At 47.6% G+C, this 21,914-nt stretch overlaps 1 protein-coding gene across 1 annotated transcript in view; it reads right to left on the reverse strand.

The window, feature by feature from the left end:
• The window catches only part of NCOR1 (nuclear receptor corepressor 1), a 192,026-nt gene that overhangs the window by 129,317 nt on the left and 40,795 nt on the right, over nt 1-21,914 (reverse strand). The window contains 6 exon segments of the mRNA XM_087968131.1: nt 64-236; nt 910-976; nt 4,242-4,294; nt 7,394-7,450; nt 13,508-13,621; nt 18,864-19,046. Of these exon segments, the coding sequence (XP_087824257.1) occupies nt 64-236; nt 910-976; nt 4,242-4,294; nt 7,394-7,450; nt 13,508-13,621; nt 18,864-19,046 (647 nt within the window).

Raw genomic sequence — 21,914 nt, forward strand, 5'->3', positions numbered from 1 at the left:
TTCGGGGAGAGGCGCCCCACCCAACCGAGGTCCCAACCGGGGCCCTCTTTGGCCCTGCCTCACCTTTGGAATCTCTCCTGCTGTTCCCGCTGCTTCCGGATCTCCGGGAACTGCTTCTCGTAATACTCCCGGGTTTTGCTTTCCTTGGCCTTCCGCCGGGGGTTGTTTTCAATCCGGTCCACCTTCTTCTCCCAGGCCTCCATCAGTTGGTCGTAGCGCTGGCAGATCTTCTGCTCCTAGGGGTGGCCCAGAGACCAAAGAGGGAGAGAGTCAGGGAGACTGAGAAACAGAGAGAGACCGGGGGAGAGGGAGGGAGGGATTGGGAGAGGGAGGGAAAGAGGGAGAGGGAGGGAGAAAGAGAGAAAGATGGAGGGAGAAAGGTGAGGGAGAGGAAGAGAGAGAGGGAAGGAGTGAGGGAGTGGGAAATGGGAGGGATGGGAGGAGGGAGGGTGAAGGAGAGAGAGGGAGAGTAGAAGGGGAGAAAGAGGAGGAAGGGAAAGAGGGAGGGGAGGAGGAAAGAGAGAAAGATGGAGGGAGAAAGGGAGGGAGAGGAAGAAAGAGGGGAAGGAGTGAGGGAGTGGGAAATGGACTGGGAAAAACAGAGGGAGGGACTGGGAGGGAGGAAGAGAGGGAGGGAGAGGGGGGAAAGAGAGAGAGGGAAGTGGGAGGGAGAGAGGGAGTGGGAGGGAGAGAAGGAGAAAGAGAGAGAAAGAGGGAGGGAGAAAGGGAGAAGGAGGGAGGGAGATAGGAGGAGTGGGAGAGGGAGGGAGGGAGGGAAGAAGGAAAGGAAGGAAAGGAAGGAAAGGAAGGAAGGAAGGAAGGAAGGAAGGAAGGAAGGAAGGAAGGAAGGAAGGAAGGAAGGAAGGAAGGAAGGAAGGAAGGAAGGAAAACGACACAACACAACCATACCCTTTGTTTTCTGGCATGATTCCGTCTCTTGAAAAACAAAATCAGCTTCTTTCTCATCACTTGGTTCCTAAAAAGAGAGAGAAAGATGGGGGAGACACACACACTAGAGCTGAGAGACAAGCTTCTGGGACGTAATTTCACACCCAAATTTTCCTCCTTCGCTCACAAAGGGGGACAGCATTTTGGTACATGTCCCCCTTTGTGGGAGGACTAGGGGGATGGAAAAAAAAATACAGGTTGTGTTGATAAAAGTATTCAGGAAGTCTGTGGGTGCGTGGAAGAAGTCACACCCAGTTCAACTCCTCCCTGCTCCCCCAAAAAACCTTACTAATAATTCCTCCATGGTTCTTTGGCATCCACCTTACGGAGAAATACACTGCTCAAAAAAAATAAAGGGAACACTTAAACAACACAATGTAACTCCAGGTCAATCACACTTCTGTCAAATCAAACTGTCCACTTAGGTAGCAACACTGATTGACAAATCAATTTCACATGCTGTTGTGCAAATGGAATAGACAACAGGTGGAAAGCATAGGCAGGTAGCAAGACATCCCCAATAAAGGAGTGGTTCTGCAGGTGGTGACCACAGACCACTTTTCAGTTCCTATGCTTTCTGGCTGATGGTTTGGTCACTTTTGAATGCTGGCGGGGCTTTCACTCTAGTGGTAGCATGAGACGGAGTCTACAACCCACACAAGTGGCTCAGGTAGTGCAGCTCATCCAGGATGGCACATCAATGCGAGCTGTGGCAAGAAAGTTTGCTGTGTCTGTCAGCGTAGTGTCCAGAGCATGGAGGCGCTACCAGGAGACAGGCCAGTACATCAGGAAATGTGGAGGAGGCCGTAGGAGGGCAACAACCCAGCATCAGGACCGCTACCTCCGCCTTTGTGCAAGGAGGGACAGGAGGAGCCCTGCCAGAGCCCTGCAAAATGACCTCCAGCGGGCCACAAATGTGCATGTTGCTGCTCAAACGGTCAGAAACAGATTCCATGAGGGTGGTATGAGGGCCTGACGTCCACAGGTGGGGTTGTGCTTACATCCCAACACCTGCAGGACATTTGGCATTTGCCAGAGAACACCAAGATTGGCAAATCGCCACTGGCGCCCTGTGCTCTTCACAGATGAAAGCAGGTTCACACTGAGCACATGTGACAGACGTGACAGGGTCTGGAGACGCCATGGAGAATGTTCTGCTGCCTGCAGCATCCTCCAGCACGACCGGTTTGGCAGTGGGTCAGTAATGGTGTGGGGTGGCATTTCTTTAGGGGGCCGCACAGCCCTCCATGTGCTTGCCAGAGGTAGCCTGACTGCCATTAGGTACCGAGATGAGATCCTCAGACCCCTTGTGAGAGACCATATGCTGGTGCGGTTGGCCCTGGGTTCCTCCTAATGCACAACAATGCTAGACCTCATGTGGCTGGAGTGTGTCAGCAGTTCCTGCAAGACGAAGGCATTGATGCTATGGACTGGCCCGCCGTCCCCAGACCTGAATCCAATTGAGCACATCTGGGACATCACGTCTGGCTCCATCCACCAATGCCACGTTGCACCACAGACTGTCCAGTTGGGGGATGCTTTAGTCCAGGTGTGGGAGGAGATCCCTCAGGAGACCATCTGCCACCTCATCAGGAGCATGCCCAGGCGTTGTAGGGAGGTCATACAGGCACGTGGAGGCCACACACACACTACTGAGCCTCATTTTGACTTGTTTTAAGGACATGACATCAAAGTTGGATCAGCCTGTAGTGTTTTTTTCCACTTTAATTTTGAGTGTAGATCCAAATCCAGACCTCCATGGGTTGCTAAATTTGATTTCCATTGATAATTTTTGTGTGATTTTGTTGTCAGCACATTCAACTATGTAATGAACAAAGTATTTAATAAGAATATTTCATTCATTCAGATGTAGGATGTCTTATTTTTGTGTTCCCTTTATTTTTTGAGCAGTTTAGTTCGTACCCCTGAAAAGGCTATTTATTCCTCAACTTACAACCATTCGTTCCAAGTTACAATGGCACTGGAAAAAAACAAGCCATTCACAATTGTTCCTTGCACTTACGACCGTCGTAGTATTCCCCTTGGTCAGGCAATCAAAATCCGGGCACTTTCAATGGTGTGTGTTTACGACAATGGCAGCATCCTGGGGGTCATGGCCTCGCTTAACAACAGAAATAGTTGCAGTTGTAAGTTGAGGACCACTGGTAATAACGATGGGCAGTCCTTTGACTTACAACCGCAACAGAGGGCAAAATTTCTTGTCATGAAGCAAGACGTTTGTGAGGCGAGTTTTGAGCCCATTTCACGACCTTCCTTGCCACCGTTGTTAAGCGAATCATTGCAGCTGATAAAAGTTAGTCTTCCAGTTTGAGTTCCTTCGCCGACAGACCAAAACCGCGATTGTGCACTGTTTCGATCCGTGCTCGCCGCCGGAGCACCCCGAGCCGGCTGGTTTCAGGGCTAAGCCACCCCGTAGAAGTGGTGAAGAGGGGGGAGACTGCCAGCAGGGTTGAGGAGAGCCACATCTCTCCTCCTCAGTTGGCCATTATTCCCTTTCCCGAAGGCGGCTGCAGCGGTGGTCAGAAATGGCCACCACAAAGAAGAACTCGACCGGAAAAGAATGTGCAGGAGGAAGATAAGAAGAGAAAGTTTTGCTTGACCGGGTTAAACTGCAAAAGCAACAACGTAAGGTACCCTGGAATTTAAACTATAAAAAAAATAACTTTAGGGTATATATTGAAGCCTAAATAAGAGTTAAATGGATAAAATTAAAAGATATAAACGTGTCATACTCCAATTAGTAACTACAGGGGAAAATTTGTTTAATGAGAAAAGATGTAGAAAATGTAAAACAGTAATAAGATATGGAATACAACACAAAAATGAGCATGAAATTGAGTTTGTGTCTGTATGAAGAAGTGATAACCCGGGAACATGCTATTTTCAAAAAAAGATGTTTTATTTGTATTATGGGTTTTTTTTGTGAAAACCCAAATAAAATTTTCAAAAAAAAAAAAAGTTAGTCATCCGGTTGTTAAGTGAATCTGGCCTCCCCCGTGGATTTTGCTGGTCCGAAGGTCACAAAAGGGGACCATCTGACACACACCCCAGGACACTGCGACCGTCGTAAATATGAGCCAGCTGCCAATTTAAGGTCGTAGGTGTGAAAAACGATCAAAAGTCCCTTTTTTCGGTGCCATTTTAACTTTTAAAAGTCACTAAACGAACTGACGTAAGAATAAGCATAAAATAAATTCCGTTTTTTAAAAAAATAAGCAACTCCCTACCCCGCCTGCAAAAATCTAAAGGAAATCATATCCATATTTGCTTACGTTTTGATGTTTTCGTGGTACACTTTTGTGTCAGAAGGCTGGTTGTAAAGAGGCTGTGGGAAAAGAAGACGGAAACTTAGCTGCGTTTATGTCGGATGTAAGTTGAATCCGGGCACAACTCTCTCGGCTTATGGACTAAGTAGTTAGGTGTCTGTCAGTGAATGGGTGGGTTTTCTTCCTGGTAGTTAAACAGAGAGCAAACTGCCCTTCCCTCCTAACACTGATGATGTTACCTACTTGGGTAATGAAATGTTGGCAAGAAAACAACCAAGCTCAGAGAGTACCGAAAACCCCACCTTCCTCCTCCTCCTTTACTCCGCAAACTACTCCCTCCTAGCACTAATGACGTTACCTAGTTGGGTCATGAAATATCTGCAAGAAAACCACACAGCTCAGAGAGAGCCAAGGCTAACACCTTCCCTCCCTTTCCTTCCTTCCTTCCTTCCTTCCTTCCTTCCTTCCTTCCTTCCTTCCTTCCTTCCTTCCTTCCTTCCTTCCCTCCTCCTCTCTTACAAATTCCACTTCCTCTAGCATTGATGATGTTCCCTAGTTGGGCATGGATCTGCAAGAAACCACCCAGCTCAGAGAGCCAATTCACCTTCCCTCCTTTCCTTCCTTCCTTCCTCTTCCTTCCTTCCTTCCTCCCCCTCTCTTACAAATTCCTTCCTTTAGCATTGATGACGTTCCTAGTTTCATGAAAATCTGCAAGAAAACCACACAGCTCAGAGAGGCCAGGTAACACCTTCCTCCCTTTCCTTCCTTCCTTCCTTCCTTCCTTCCTTCCTTCCTTCCTTCCTTCCTTCCTTCCTTCCTTCCTTCCTTCCTTCCTTCCTTCCTTCCTTCCTCCTCCTCCTCTTACAAATTCCACTTCCTTCTAGCATTGATGATGTTCCCTAGTTGGGTCATGAAGTATCTGCAAGGAAACCACCCAGCTCAGAGTGTCAAGGATTCCTTCATTGCCTCCTTCCTTCTCCTCTTTCTCCTTCTCCTCCTCCCTTCTAGCACTGATGACGTTCCCTAGTTGGGTCATGAAACGTCTGCAGAAAAACCATCCAGCTCAGTGAGCACCAAGGACCTCACAGTCCTCCTCCTCCTCCCTTCTAGTACTGATGATGTTGCTCAGTTGGGCCATTAAATGTCTAGCAAACAAACCTCCAAGCTCAGAGCACCTCATTTCAATCCCGAGCTTAAAAAAAAAAAATCTTTTATTGAAACTTTTTTTTGAAACAGGCTATAGGGGTCCAGGCCAGAAACTCCGAAACTTCACCTTTCTGTTCATTTACCAAGATTGGAAGGATAAAAAAAAAAATGAAGTAAAAAACTAGAAAGTAAAAATCAAAGAGATTGAAAGCACCAGATTTCCAAAGCACAAAGTTCTTGGCTGAGAAACAATTTGGAAGTAACCAGGGCAAATGACAATGTTGTTAAGCAAGCAAACCAGGACTGCCGTTTCCAACCCGAGCAAAGGTGGTTAGGCCAGAGATCTTTGCTTCTCTTCCTGCTTTCGAAGAAAGTCCCTTCCTTAGAGGGGGATGAAAGCCAACAAGGGGGGGAGAGGAGGAGGAGGAGGAGGAGAAGAATAAAGAAGAGGAGGAGGAGAAGTAAGAAAAGAAGGAGTGGGGAGGAGGAGGAGGAGGAGAAAGAGCAGGAGGAGAAGAAGAAGAAAGAGGAGGAAGGGGAGGACAAGGGGAGTTGGGGGAGGAGGAGGAGGAGGAAGGAGGAGGGGAGGAGGAGGAGGAGGAGAAAAAGAGAAGAAGGTGTAGGATGAGGAGGAGAAAGAGAAGGAGAAAGAGGAGGAAGGGGAGGGGGAGGGGGAGAGGAGAGAGAGGAGGAGGAGGAGGAGGAGGAGGAGGAAGAGGAGAAGAAAGAGAAGAAGAAGGGAAGAGGTGAAGGAGGAGAAAGAGGATGAGGAGAAAGAGAAAGAGGAGGAGGGGAGGGGAGGGAGAAGAGGAGGAGGAGAAGGAGAAAGAAGAGAAGGAGGAAGGGGAGGAAGGGAAGGAGGAGGAGGAAGAGGAGGAGGGAGAGGAGGAGGGAAGAGGAGGAGGAGGGAGGGGAGGAGAAGAGGAGGAGGAGGGAGAGGAGGAGAAGAGAGAGGAGGGAGAGGAGGAGGAGAAGAGCAGGAGGAGAAGAAGAGGAGGAGGAGGAGGGAGAGGAGGAGGAGGAAGAGGAAGAGGAGAAGAGCAGAAGAACAGAAGGAGAAGAGGAGAGGAGGAGGGAGAGGAGGAGAAGAGGAGGAGGAAGAGGAGGAAGAGAAGAAGAGGGAGAGGAGGAGGAGAAGAGAGGAGGAGAAGAGGAGGAGGAGGGAGAGGAGGAGGAGAAGAGCAGGAGAAGAACAGAAGGAGAAAAGGAGGAGGAGGGAGAGGAGAAGAGGAGGAGGAAGAGGAGGAAGAGAAGAAGAGGGAGAGGAGGAGGAGGAGAGGAGGAGGAGAGGAGGAAGAGGAGGGAGAGGAGGAGGAGGAAGAGAAGAAGAGGGAGAGGAGGGAGGAGGAGAGAGAGGAGAGGGAGGAGGAGGAGAGGAGGAAGAGGAGGAGGAAGAGGAGGAGGAGGAGAAGAGGGAGAGGAGAAGAGCAGAAGAACAGAAGGAGAAGAGGAGGAGGAGGGAGAGGAGGAGAAGAGGAGGAGGAAGAGGAGGAGAGAAGAAGAGGGGAGGAGGAGGAGAAGAGGAGGAGGAGAAGAGGAGGAGGAGGAGAAGAAGAGGAGGAGGAGGGAGAGGAGGAGGAGAAGAGCAGGTGAGAACAGAAGGAGAAGAGGAGGAGGAGGGAGAGGAGAAGAGGAGGAGGAAGAGGAGGAAGAGAAGAAGAGGGAGAGGAGGAGGAGGAGAGAGGAGGAGAGGAGGAAGAGGAGGAGAGGAGGAGGAGGAAGAGAAGAAGAGGGAGAGGAGAGGAGGAGGAGAGGAGGAGGAGGGAGAGGAGGAGGAGAGGAGGAAGAGGAGGAGGAAGAGGAGGAGGAGGAGAAGAGGAGGGAGATGAGGAGGAGGGAGAGGAGGAGGAGGGAGAGAAAAGCAGGAGGAGGAAGAGGAGGAGAAGAGGAGGAAGAGGAGGAGGAAGAGGAGGAGGAAGAGGAGGAGGAGAAGAGGAGGGAGAGGAGGAGGAGGGAGAGGAGGAGGGAGGAGGGAGAGGAGGAGGAGGAGAGGAGGAGGAGGAGGAACTCACCAGCTCCACCTTGGGGCCCAGCCCTTCGAAAATCTTATGAGCTTCCTCTGCTTTTTTCTGCAATACAGGAAAGGAGAAGTCAATCTTTACCCAGAATTCCACATCAACGTTTGCAACCTCCCAGCAGTTCCATCTCCTTTTCGAGCCTCGTGTTTGGGGAAAAGGTGCTAAGGGGGGAAAAAAGCTCTTTTCAAACACAAGGAAGTGTTTTATGACTGGCAGGGGGTCCTCCCTTTACAACCGCAACTGGAATTTCTGCTACTAAGCAAGATGGATCTCCACTGAGTTGCGCCCGTTTTTCTGCCACTGTCGTTCAGCGAATCGTTGCGATTGTTAAGTGGATCACATCACCGTGAGGATGGGACGACGGTTGTGAATGCGAGGACCAGGCCTAAGTCACCTTTTTTTCCAGTGCTGTTGCGTCTTCGAACAGTCACTAAGTGAAGGGTTGTAAGTCCAGGACTACAAGCAGCTTTGGATTGACAACAGTTCGTTTAGCGACCATTCAGAGGAACAACGGCACTGAAAAATGTTGATTTACGACCATTTTTCACACTTAACAACCTGGTTTCGTGACCAAAATTCAGAAGCTTGGCAACTGATTCGTATTTATGACGGATGCAGCTGCCCCAGAGTCCCATGATCCTCTTTTGACGACCTTCCGACAAGCAAAGTCAAGGGGGGAGCCTGACTCGCTTAACGACAGAAGGGATTCACTTAACAACGATGGCAAGAAAAGGGGCAAAAGTCCTTTGAGGTCTCACTTAGCAACAGAAATTTTGGCTCAGCTACGGTCGCTAAGTCGAGGACTAGCTGTACCTGTGTCCGTTGTGGGGGTGGGGGGGGGGGGGAATGAGGAATCGGAGCCCCTTCCCCTCCTTTTCATCCCCCTGGGAGGGGTTGTCAGTCTCTCTTTTCATCCGCCTCACACTTATCATTCAGCGGAGTCCAGTTTCCACCGTACACAGAAGGGAGGGAGGGGAAGAGAGAGGGAGGGGAAGAGAGGAAGAGGGGAAGAGACCGGGATGCCACGGTTTGTTTGGTGTCCAAATAGCTGCAGGCACTGAACTTGGAGTCCTGCCGTGTCCAGCCAAAGGACTGGAAATTTTTTCAGAAGATCCTGGACAGCCATTTGTCTGAAATGCTATAAGGGTCTCCTGCTTGAGCAGGGGGCTGGACTAGATGACCTCCAGGATTCCTTCCAGCTCTATGCTCTATCCTCCCCTCCCTTATTCTATGTTCTATTCTATTCTATTCTATTCTATTCTATTCTATTCTATTCTATTCTACACTCCGATATTCTATTCTATTCTATTCTATTCTATTCTATTCTATTCTATTCTATTCTATTCTATTCTATTCTACACTCCAATATTCTATTCTATTCTATTCTATTCTATTCTATTCTATTCTATTCTATTCTATTCTATTCTATTCTATTCTATTCTACACTCCAATATACTATTCTATTCTATTCTATTCTACACTCCAATATTCTATTCTATTCTATTCTATTCTATTCTATTCTATTCTATTCTATTCTATTCTGTTCCGTTCCATTCTATATTCTATTCTGTTCTCTATTCTACTGTTCTCTGTTCTCTGTCCTCCTAATTAATTAAGAAGAGCTTGGGCAGCCATTTGTCTGAAATGGTATAGGGTTTCCTGCCTGAGCAGGCAGATTGGACTAGAAGACCTCCAAAGGTCCCTTCCAACTCTGTGAACTGTGAAGTTGCTAAACAAGGAAGGAAGGAAGGAGGGAAGGAGGGAGGGAGGGAGGGAGGGAGGGAGGGAGGGAGGAAGGAAGGAAGGAAGGAAGGAAGGAAGGAAGGAAGGAAGGAAGGAAGGAAGGAAGGAAGGAAGGAACTCCCACTTACGCCCAAGGCGGGACTAGAACTCCCGGTCGCCTGGTGATTGGCCCAAAATCACCCAGCCAGCTTTCACGCCCAAGGCGGGACTAGAACTCCCCGTCTCCTGGTGATTGGCCCAAAATCACCCAGCCAGATGTTCATGCTGATGACGGAACTAGAACTCACCGGCTCCTAATTTCTAGCCTTAGTGCTTTAACCACTAGGCCTAACTGGCTCTTTTTAATGTTTTTTTTTCTTCCCTAACTTTTTGTACGTTACTCCGAATCCACCTACGGTTGGGCGGCCCGTCAATCCCAAATAAATAAATAACAGCAGCAACCAGTTCCGCCATTTTGTCCATGGTTGAGTGCTGGGCGTTGCAAAAGAGGGCGGCGGTTCAGCAACCAAAGAGGAGGAACAGCCCATGTTGTTGTTGTTGTTTTTTTAAAAAAGCCACATCTGGGCTACCCTCCAAAGCTAACCAGGGTCTGCTCAGGCCAGAATTGGAATTGAGACCACCTGGAAGGCTGTTTTCAGCTGCTGGCTCGACCGGGAAGGCGAGAAACATCTCCCAGACTGAGGCAGACTAAGGCGGAAGCAACTTCTGAAGGCTCCCAAGAAAATGAGAAGTTCAACAGAAGGGCGTTATTAGGTTTACTTTGATCATGGTGTAAGGCTGCCAATGTTTCTCCCCCACCACACACACAACCCTCGCCTGCATGCCGGTCAGTCCCTCAGGTTAACTGTTTGCGGAGAAGGGAAACAGAAACAACGGTATTGAACAGAGTAACCGAGTTGTGGAGGGACCTGGGAGGTCTTCTAGTCCAACCCTCTGCTTAGGCAGGGGAGCCTAGACCGTTCTGGGCAAAGGGTTGCCCAATCTCTTCTTAAAAACCTCCGGAGATAGAGAAGGGAGGGAGGGAGGGAGGGAGGGAGGGAGGGAGGGAGGAAGGAAGGAAGGAAGGAAGGAAGGAAGGAAGGAAGGAAGGAAAGGAAAGGAAAGGAAAGGAAAGGAAAGGAAAGGAAAGGAAAGAGGGAGGAAAGGAAAGAGGGAGGAAAGGAAAGGAAAGGAAAGGAAAGGAAAGGAAAGGAAAGGAAAGGAAAGGAAAGGAAAGGAAAGGAAAGGAAAGGAAAGGAAAGGAAAGGAAAGGAAAGGAAAGGAAAGGAAAGGAAAGGAAAGGAAAGGAAAGGAAAGGGGAGGAAAGGAAAGGAAAGGAAAGGAAAGGAAAGGAAAGGAAAGGAAAGGAAAGGAAAGGAAAGGAAAGGAAAGGAAAGAGGGAGGAAAGGAAAGGAAAGGAAAGAAGGAGGAAAGGAAGAAAGGAAAGGAAAGGAAAGGAAAGGAAAGGAAAGGAAAGGAAAGGAAAGGAAAGGAAAGAGGGAGGAAAGGAAAGGAAAGAGGGAGGAGAGGAGAGGAGGAGGAAAGGAGAGGAAAGGAAAGGAAAGGAAAGGAAAGGAAAGGAGGGGAGAGGAGAGGAGAGGAGAGAAGAGGAAAGGAAAGGAAAGGAAAGGAAAGGAAAGGAAAGGAAAGGAAAGGAAAGGAAAGGAGGGGAGGGGAGAGGAGAGGAGAGGAGAGGAGAGGAGAAGAGAGGAGAGGAGAGGAAAGGAAAGGAAAGGAAAGGAAAGGAAAGGAAAGGAAAGGAAAGGAAAGGAAAGGAAAGGAAAGGAAAGGAAAGGAAAGGAAAGAGGGAGGAAAGGAAAGAGGGAGGAAAGGAAAGGAAAGTAGAGGAGAAGAGAGTAGAGGAAAGGAGAGGAAAGGAAAGGAAAGGAAAGGAAGTAGAATAACCAAATTGAGAGGGACCTTAGAGGTCTTCTAGTCCAACCCTCTGCTCAGGCAGTATTGGAGCAGCCACAACTTCTGGAGGGAAGCCGTTCCACCGATTAATTACTCAGTCAGGATAATTAATTGAGCTCCAACTTTATGTTGCTAAGTGAGACATTTGTGAAGTGAGTTTTGCCCCATTTTACGACCTTTCTTGCTGCGGTCGCTAAGCAAATCACTGCCTTTGTTAAATTAGTCACCCGGTTGTTAAGTGAACCTGGATTGCCCCTGGACTGGGCTGGTCAGAAGCTCGCAAAAGTGGATCACATGACCCCCCCATGGACACTGGAACCGCATAAATGTGAGTCGGTTATCAAGGAGCCTCATGTGACCACCAGGATGCTGTAAAGGTCATAAGTGTAAACAAGGGTCCTAAATCACTTTTTTTTTCAGCGCCATTATAACTTCAAACGGTCACTAAACAGACTGTTCTACGTTGAGGACTACTTGTCATGTCCCTCCCAGTCCTTCTTTCCTCTAGAAACCCAAATCCTGCAACCATTCTTCATAAATTTTAGTCTCCAGTCCTTTAATCATGTCAGCTGCTCTTCTCTGCAGTATTAGCTACAGATAGACCTGTAGGAAGGGACCCTGGAGGTCTTCTAGTCCAGCCCCCTGCTCAAATAGGAAACCCTCTTCCATTTCAGACAAGTGACTGTCCAGTCTCTTCTTAAAAACCTCCAGGGATGAAGCACCCACAACTTCTGGTGGCAAGCTGTTCCACTGGTTAATTGTCTTCCCTGTTAGGAAGTTCTTCCTTAATTCCAGGTTGCTCCTCTCCTCCCTCTATTCTGTTCTGTTCTGCTCTATTCTATTCTACATTTCAATATTCTATTCTATTCTATTCCAAATTCTATTCCAAATTCTAATCCAAATTTTACTCCAAATTCTACCCTACCTTGTTCTGTTCTATTCTAAATTTCAATGTTCTATTCTATTCCAAATTCTATTCCAAATTCTAATCCAAATTTTACTCCAAATTCTACCCTACCTTGTTCTGTTCTATTCTAAATTTCAATGTTCTATTCTATTCCAAATTCTATTCCAAATTCTAATCCAAATTTTACTCCAAATTCTACCCTACCCTGTTCTGTTCTATTCTAAATTTCAATGTTCTATTCTATTCCAAATTCTATTCCAAATTCTAATCCAAATTTTACTCCAAATTCTACCCTACCCTGTTCCGTTCCATTCCATTCCATTCCATTCCTAAATGCTCTGCTCTGCTCTGCTGTTCTACTCTACTCTACTCTACTCCATTCCATTCCATTCTATTCCTAAATGCTCTGCTCTGCTGTTCTGTTCTGTTCTATTCTATTCTATTCTATTCTATTCTATTCTATTCTATTCTATTCTATTCTATTCTATTCTATTCTATTCTATTCTATTCTATTCTATTCTATTCTATTCTATTCTATTCTATTCTTCTATTCTATTCTATTCTATTCTATTCTATTCTATTCTATTCTATTATTCTATTCTATTCTATTCTATTCTATTCTATTCTATTCTATTCTATTCTATTCCTAAATGCTCTGCTCTGCTATTCTATTCTATTCTGTTCTATTCTGTTCTATTCCTAAATGCTCTGCTATTCTATTCTATTCTATTCTATTCTATTCTATTCTATTCTATTCTTCTGTTCTGTTCTATTATTCTATTCTATTCTATTCTATTCTATTCTATTCTATTCTATTCTATTCTATTCTATTCTATTCTATTCTATTCTATTCCATTCCATTCCATTCCATTCTATCCTATTCTATTCTTTCCTTATTCTATTCTATTCTATTCTATTCTATTCTATTCTATTCTATTCTATTCTATTCTATTCTATTCTTCTGTTCTGTTCTATTATTCTATTCTATTCTATTCTATTCTATTCTATTCTATTCTATTCTATTCTATTCTATTCTATTCCACCACTGACCACATCCCTTCCCTAGACTAGCCAAACCCAATTCCTGCAAACCATTCTTCGTATGTTTTTTTTTAAGCAAGGGTCTTCAAACCTGGCAAGTTTAAGACTTGAGGACTTCAACTCCCAGAATTCCTGAGCTAACGGGATTGGAGGAGGAATTCTGGGAGTTGAAGTCCACAAGTCTTCAAAGCTGTCAAGTTGGAAGACCCCCCCTTGTTTTTAAGTCTCCAAGCCTCTGGTCCTCTTAGTTGCTCTTCTTTGCACTATTAGCTATTCGCTCTCCCCCGGTTACATCGATGATTTCTCTCCCCCCGAGGCCACGAGGAATCCCACTTTCCCCGTAATGTCGCGCAACAAGAAAACATAACGCCGCAGGCTCCAGGAATCGTGAGAGTTTGAGAGAGTCGGGGGGGGGGGGAGAGAACCTGTTGAGGAGGAGGAGGATCTCAAGACCGAACGAGGTCTTCCTTCCCCCCAAAAGTTCTCAGCAAGACTAAGCAAGGGACGAAGGGAGGAAGCGTTACCCGATTCTCATCGTAGATGATCTGGACGATGCTGCGGTGTTTCTGCTCCACCGGCGGAGGGGAGACGGGCTTCTCCGGTTCAGGCGGTTTAGCCGCTTCTTCCTCCAGCTGTTGCTAAGAGACCAGAGGGAGAGGAGGGGGGGTGAGAGAGGAACGTCAGCCACACGCGCGCGCGTAGGCACTGAGTCAGAGATAATGCGAACATCTGGAGGGCCAGATGTTGCCTTGGCGAGTTCAGAAGGAGAGGGGTGGATGGCCCGGCCGTTGCAAACAGAGCAATATTGGAACGGACTGCAGGGGAAAAAAAAGACAACTGCAAGCCGCCTGCCTTCCGTAGGAGATCTGTATAGATCCGTGGGAGGTTCGGAAGGAGGGCTAAGAAAATAATTGCAGACCCCTCACCTTCCTGGACGTGACCTGTTTCAAGTCTTCCGCTTGGGACCCCGCTGTAGGGTGGCAATATGCCCAAACAATTAGATGCAGTGTCCCCACTGGCACCTCATCCTGCCTTCTTTGGGGCAGCAGCCCATCGAATATTGGAATACTGCTATCCTGTCTCCCTCTAACATCAAAAACATCGTCAAAAAAGCACAACAAAGAAGGTTCTTCCTGCGCCAACTCAGGATGCTCAAACTGCCCAAAAGGAGCTGCTGATCCAGTTCTACAGAGGAATGATGGAGTCTGTCATCTGCACCTCTATCACTGTCTGGTTTGGTTCTGCAACCCAACAGGACAGACACAGACTCCAGAGAGGAATTAGGACGGCAGAAAAAACAATGGCTACCAACCTGCCTTCCATGGAGGACCCGTATCCTGCACGAGTCAAAAAGAGGGCTGGGAAAATATCTACAGGCCCCTCACATCGCGGACATAAACTGTTTCAACTCCCAACCTCAAAACGACGCTATAGAGCATTGCACACCAGAACAACTAGACACAAGAACAGTTTGTTCCTCGAACACCATCACTCTGCTAAACAACTAATTCCCTCAACACTGTCAAATTACTTAGTAAGACTGTATTACTATTCTTCTTCTCATCCTTCCTAGTAATCTTCCCACTTATGACTATAACTGTGTTGCTTGTATCTTTATCTTTATTTTATTTGTTTTCCTAGTATGTTTTGATTGCGCATTAGTAACCTATGTATGATTTGATTGCTTATACTGTAGTAACCTATGACTATCACTAAGTGATTGTATCTTATGATTCTTGACGAATGTATCTTCTCTTTTATGTACACTGAGAGAATTTGCACCGAAGACAAATTCCTTGTGTGTCCAATCACACTTGGCCTATAAAGAATTCTATTCTATTTTATTCTGTTCTGTTCTGTTCCATTCCTATTTCTATTCCATTCCATTCCATTCTTAATTCTATTCTTAATTCTATTCTATTCTGTTCTGTTCCTATTTCTATTCCTTTCCATTCCATTCTTAATTCTATTCTATTCTATTCTATTCTATTCTATTCTATTCTATTCTATTCTATTCTATTCTATTCTATTCTATTCTATTCTGTTCTGTTCTGTTCTGTTCTGTTCCTATTTCTATTCCTTTCCATTCCATTCCATCCTTAATTCTATTCCATTCCATTCCATTCCATCCTTAATTCTATTCTATTCTATTCTATTCTATTCTATTCTATTCTATTCTATTCTATTCTATTCTATTCTAATTCTAATTCTAATTCTAATTCCTATTCTATTCTATTCTATTCTATTCTATTCTATTCTATTCTATTCTATTCTATTCTATTCTATTCTATTCTATTCTATTCTTTCTAGTTCTAATTCTACTTCTTATTCTATTCTATTTAATTCTTCTTCCTGTGCTCTTCTCTTCTCTTCTCTCAGTGTGGAGGTCGAAAGAGACAAGACGTAGACGAGAGAAGGCATTCAGCTGGGAAACTATTGAGCATCCTAACCAAGCTAAATCCCAAAATGCTAGAGAATTCCTGGAGGCCGGGCACTCCTGACAAATCAGCCATCTACAGGCACACAGAGATAAACGACGTCTACACACCACTGCAATGAGACACTCAAAAACCTCAAAGCCCACAACACCTCCTTGGCAGCAATCAATGCCCCGATAAGCAGAAATTAACATCAGGATTAACACCAGACCCACAATCCAAGGAATAAACAATATCCCAAAGGGAACTGCCAACTCAGATAAACCAAGAGTGAACAACAGCCTAGTCAAGGAAAGAGAACAAACCCCACTCTCTTCGAGCAGTGATTATGTTACTTAGCTGGGTCATGAAATGTCTACAAGAAAACCACCAAGCTCAGAGAGCACCAAGGACCCCAATCTCCCCCCCCATTTTCCCCTCCTATAGCATGACCATAAACCACCACCCCTCCATACCCTCTATCCCCTGATGACATTACCTAGCTGGGTCATGAAATGTCTGCAAGGAAACCACCGAGCTCAGAGAGCACCAAGGACCCCACAGTTCAACCCTGACCTACAAACTTTTCTCTTCTATCGGAGACAAGACAAGAGCCACAGACAAAAAAAAAATGTACTGCATTGGCAACCCATAATGAACGTCTCCTGGGAGGCCCGAGATCCTGTAGCTGGGTTGAAAACCCATTGAAAACATCCAGATTCATTCTAGCATAACGCAAGAGCCATCCTGTAAATTAGACTAGACCTATCAAGACGTTTAACCATTCTACTCCAAAAACCATGGTGACCTACGCCCATGTCCTCTCCTCTTTTGACTACGTGTGACATGGGCCTGCCCATGTTGAAAAGGATCCAGAAGCCTCCGTTGATCTAGCCCGCAGAGGTTTGTGCAGGTCTAGATTCGCACACGTGTCGCCTCTCTTGTGAGGGACTGCATGGGTTGCTGGTCTGTTTCCGTGCCCGTGTCATGCTGGGTATCATCTTCACAGCCCTACGTGGCTCATAACCAGATTATTTGAAGGACCACCTTCTCCGGTTACCTCCACTTGACCCACCAGAGCAGGGAGGTGGGATACATTATGGATCCTCTCTCTTAAGGAGGTCCATCTGGTGGGACCGAGGAGAAGGGCCTTCTCCATAGCGGCTCCCTCCCTGTGGAACATCATCCCCACATAGATAAAATGAGAAATAATAAGACGATATGGTCCCCTCTCTTAAGAAAGGTCCATCTGGTGGGATCAAGTGGAAGGACCTTCTCTGTGGTGGCTCCCTTCCTGTAGAACATCATCCATGCAAAGATTGGAAATAAGATATTATGGGTCTCCTCTCTTCAGGAGGTCCATTTGGTGGGACCACGAAGAAGGCCTTCTCCATGGTGGTCCTCTCCACGTGGGAGATCATCCCCGCAGAGATAAAATTAGAAAGATCTTATGGACCTTCTCTTTTAAGGAGATCCATCTAATGGGACCAAGTGGAAGGGCCTTCTCTGCGGTGGCTCCCTCCCTGTGGAACATCATCCCTGTGGAAATAAGATAGTATGGATCTTCCCTCTTAAGGAGGTCCATCTAATGGGATCGAGAAGGAGGTGTCAATTCATGAAACATTTCTATGCTTATGTGATGACCCAGGGTGTGGGATACAAAACCAACACAGTCACAAAAACCTGGTGAAGCCCCTTTTATTCCTTCACTTTGCTTCCGAGCTTCAAATATCCCTGACGGGAGACAAAAAACTCCCACACAAACAGTTACAAGAAGGAGGGGGGAAAAAGCAACACAAACCAGGCAAGATAAGGTCTGGAGGGACGATCGTAGATAACAGAACACACACTGGGAAGGACGCCAAACTCAGAGAGAAACCATAAACTAGAGATATTTCCATGCTTTGTTTCCAGCATTCACCCATATGCATGTCTGTCCTCTTATCCAGTTGTCACAGCTGCAGCCCATGAAGGGGATCAGGGCCCTTTCCTCCCCCGTAGACCAGCCATTCACATTTCTCCCTTATTTTCTCCTCCCTGTGTGCCCTAGGATGGAGAGGGGATGGGCCTGGGTCCTCCTCTGACTGCCCAGCCGGCCTCTGCCCTTCCCCAGCCTCCTCCACAACCTCCGGAGCCACACTTCCACTCCCTGTCGGCTGTTCCTCCTCTCCACCAGAGGCATGACAGCTTGTTTCAAAGTTGCCATGAACAGAAGAGGGGGAGGAATAAATTTGAAAGAGCAGTGCGGCAGTTGGGGACCGGAAGCGCATTCCATTCTTATCTTGCAAAGATTGTAACTAAGCTACTGGAATTTCTGCCCTCAAAAATCCCCAATTGGAGAACGTGATTGTTGACTCTCAGCTGTGGATGTGTTTCGGTTGGAGAATATGAATTATGACACACCCAGAGGGGTTGGGGGGAAACCAGGGTCAAGGGTGACAGTGAATTATGTGTCTCAGAATCGGCTTTACGCAGGTCATGCCGACATGTTCGCTCCTAATAAATCCTTGGAAGTTTTTGAAGCTTGGCTTCGAGGCTCATGATTTAATTAGGGGCGACTGCCCGGAATCCTAACAGAAGGGCCTTCTCCCTGTGGAAATAAGTTATTATGGATCTCCCCTCTTAAGGAGGTCCATGGGACCAAGAGAAGGGGCTTTCTCGGTGGTGGCTTCCTCCCTGTGGAATGTCATCCCCGCAGAGATAAATTTGGAAATATCTTATGGAGCGTCTCTCTCTGTTGTGGTTCACCAGCAGCAGGTGCACATGGCTGAGGTCTCAGAGAGAGAGAACCCAGGTGAGGGGCCTGCGTGTGAGGCAGGGATGGGGCCAGGACTATCGGGGAGTGGAACGCTGCCTTCGGAGATTGTGGAGGCTGGCAGCAGTGAGGAAGAGGCCCCCGAGGAGCCTGTGCGCAGTCCGCGTGTGCGCAGGGCTGCTCGAAGGAAAGAGCAGCTGCAGCAGCACGGGCGACTCGGGAGTAAGGCTGCAAGGTAATGGCCCCTCCCTTAAGGGATAAAAGCCAGCTGAGAAACCGGAGTTCTTTGCAGGAAGCAAAGACGTTTTTGCACTCGAGCCTTGTGGACGTTCGGATTCTCTTGGTTGGTGTTTGGAGACTCTTTGTGTTTGAGATATTTCTTGGCCACTTCATCTGGTGTCCTTGGCAGCCTTGCACAACCTTGGCAAGGCTCGTTCTTATCAGAGACAATGAGTTTGAAACAGCCTTTTAACCGGGAAGGAACGGAATTCGTAAAGAATCATTAAAAGGTTTTGCTATTACCTCTGTTTTGCGTTTGTTTCTTTGGAACAAGGTTTGGGTCAGAACACTCTCTTAAGGTGGGATTAGCTATATCGGGTTTTTAATCTCCGTGAAGCCATCCGGAGTCAGTGTGAATGCATTGGGCAGCCATATCGATTTTCTTAACCATCTAAAACCAAGTACTCCCGTTCTCCGCAAGTGGCTGACCTGCTTTTTCTTCAGTTTGAGGATCTGCTGCTCCACTTTCGCGATCTCCCGGTCGACCCGGTCCATGCTCTGGATGAGCTCTTCCTTCGACAGCTTGGAGGGAGAAGCGTTCTGGTCCTCTCCGCACGACTGGCTCGACATGGGCGACGGAGGGCCTTCATGCTTGCCTCCGAAGATGGACTCCTGCCGTTTGGAAAGAGGGAGGGAGAGAGAAAGGGAGAGGGGGAGGGGGAGGGGGAGGGGAGAGAGGGGAGGGAGAGGGAGAGGGAGAGAGAGAGAGAGAGAGAGAGAGAGAGAGAGAGAGAGAGAAAGAAAGAAAGAAAGAAAGAAAGAAAGAAAGAAAGAAAGAAAGAAAGAAAGAAAGAAAGAAAGAAAGAAAGAAAGAAAGAAAGAAAGAAAGAAAGAAAGAGAAAACAAGAAGAAAGCAAGGTGAACTCGGTACTGTCATGATGATGATGATGATGAAAGAGAAACTCCAGCTATAAAGTTACAGGTTCCCCTCAACTTACAACCACAACCAAGGATAAAATGTCCACCCTCCCCCAAGGATAAAACACCCAGACACGAACTGAGCAATGTAGAATATTGGCCCCGTGATGGCCAACCTATACAGGTGGCACACAGAGCCATTTCTGCGGGCACCTGAACCGCAGCCAAACTTACCTGCACTGCGCATGCGTGCATCTCCCAGCTGATTTTTCGGCCCGTTTTGAGGCCTTTTTCGCCCTCCTAGAGGCTCAAGGGAAGCCTCTGCAGCCTCAGGAGGCTGAAAAATGGGCCTGCTGGAAATACCGGAAGTGCAAAAACGGTTTTTTCAGCCTCCTGAGGCTCCAAAGGCTTCCCTCGAGCTTCTGGGAGGGTGAAAAGGGCCTCAGACGGGCCGAAAATCAACCGGGAAGCATACACATGCGCAGTGCAGGTAAGGGGGCGGGATGGGGGTGTTGACCCAAAAGTCATCCAGCTGGCTTTCATAGCTAAGGTATAGAACTAGACTAGAATTCACTGTCTCCTGATGATTGACCCAAAGTCACTCAGCTGGCTTTCATGGCTAAGGCGGGACTAGAACTCCCCACCTCCTGGTGACTGACCCAAAGTCACCCAGATGGCTTTCGTGCCTAAGGTGGGACTAGAATTCACCGTCTCCCAGTCTCTAGACTGGTGCCTTAACCACTAGACCAAATTGGCTCTCCAAGTATGGCTCTGATGTCCTCAGGAAAGGTTCTTTATTATTTCAATGCCTGTCCATGCCACATGCCCACCTGGCTCACAAAAAGCAGCCCCAGGAGCAGATAAGAGCAGGGAGAACTGGCAGCGGGCCGGAAGGTGAGGCCAGGTGTCAATAAAGGACAAAAACCAGCCCTGCTGCCTCTCAACCTTTGCTCGGAAAACACAAGTTAAACATTAATCACCCGCCAGGACTTTTAAACTTGACCTGGAGTCAGCCACCAAATATAGAGCCTTCTCCCATCCAGGGTTTCCCAATGCCAGAATTCTCAGCAAGGGTGGTTTGTGGCTGGGGAATTCTGGGAGTTTAAGTCAGAATAGAGCTGGAAGGGACCTTGGAGGTCTTCTAGTCTCACCCCCTGCTCAAGCAGGAGATCCTCTACCTGTGATGGTGAACCTATGGCACGCATGCTGGAAGTGGCATGCAGAGCCATCTCTCCAGGCACGCCAGCCGTCACCCGTTGCTCTTCTGGGTTCCGGCCAGCTGGTCTTCGTGCGCACAAGAGCACTGGAAACCAGAAGAGCAGCTTCCCCAGTGCGCATGCGCACGGGAGCCAGCTGGTGTTCATGAGCGCATGCATGCTGGCCAGCTGGCCTTTGCATGCGCGGGAGCAGGGGTGGGATTCTACCTATTCTCTAGAACTGGTTGTTAACCTTCTAAGCAGTTCGGAGAACCGGTTGTTAGAAGAAATTACTGGGCTAATCCTGTAAGGAAGGCAGGAAGGAAACATTCTGGTGTTGCCTACAGAAACTGCCTCTCCATTAACCCTTATTACATTCTTGGCAGGACGAGACTTCCTGTCTCAGGAACCTCTCTGGAGTTTCTTTTTCCCTCCTTTGCTGATACTTTGCTCTTGTGGAGGGACCATTCAAAGTTACAATGGCACTGAAAAAAGTGACTTATGACCATTTTTCACACCTACGACCGTTGCAGCATCCCCAGAGTCACGAGAGGCCAGGCGAGGAGATGCGTGCCTCGATGTGAGTGATATTGAGTTGGCCACACCCAGCCAATAACATGACCACCAAGACACGTCCACACAGTCACATGACCACCAAGCCACACCCACCCACCTAAGCCACGCCCATGGAACGGGTTATTAAAAAATTTGAATCCCACCCCTGCGCGGGAGCACTCCCAGGTGCGCATGCATGCAGCGGCAAACTGGTCTTCCCATGAGCATGTGTGTTATAAACCAGAAGACCAAGTGGCCGGCGCTTCTGCATGGCGCGCCAGGGAGGTGCTCTTCTGGTTTGCGGTGCGCACACGCTCCCATTTCGGCACTCGATGCCGAAAAGTTTCACCACCACTGTCCTATACTATTCTGGAGAAATGGCTGTCCAGTCTCCTCTTGAAAACCTCCAGTGATGGAGCAGCCACATCTTCTGCTGGCAAGTAGTTCCCCTGGTTAATTGTCCTCACTGTTAGAAAGTTTCTCCTCAATTCCAGGTTGCTTCTCTCCTGGGTTAGTTTCCTTCCGTTGCTTCCTGTCCCAACTTCAACTCCCAGAATTCCCCAGCCAGGAGCTCCTATACCAGGGGTGTCAAACTGAAGGCCCACAAGGCTGGTCCGCGGGGTGTTTAAATCCGGCCCGTGAGGCCAGCCTGGAAATATCAAGGGACTGGCCCACGGTGCCTCTGGCGGCAAAAGCGGGCTGCGTGTCCCCACTGGCGCCTTGTTGTCACCCTCCATGGCCTCCTGCAGCACTCTGCCAGTCTGGAAAACTGGCCCAAAACAGCCCAAAAAAAACGGGGCCCAAAAAGGCCAAAAAAATGGGCCCACAACAGGCTGAAAAACAGGCCCAAAACAGGCCAAAAATGGTTACA

Source organism: Notechis scutatus, chromosome 1 (assembly GCF_049901735.1).
Source record: "Notechis scutatus isolate UNSWTSFEM ecotype Mainland chromosome 1, rNotScu1.2, whole genome shotgun sequence".
NCBI lineage: Eukaryota > Metazoa > Chordata > Lepidosauria > Squamata > Elapidae > Notechis > Notechis scutatus.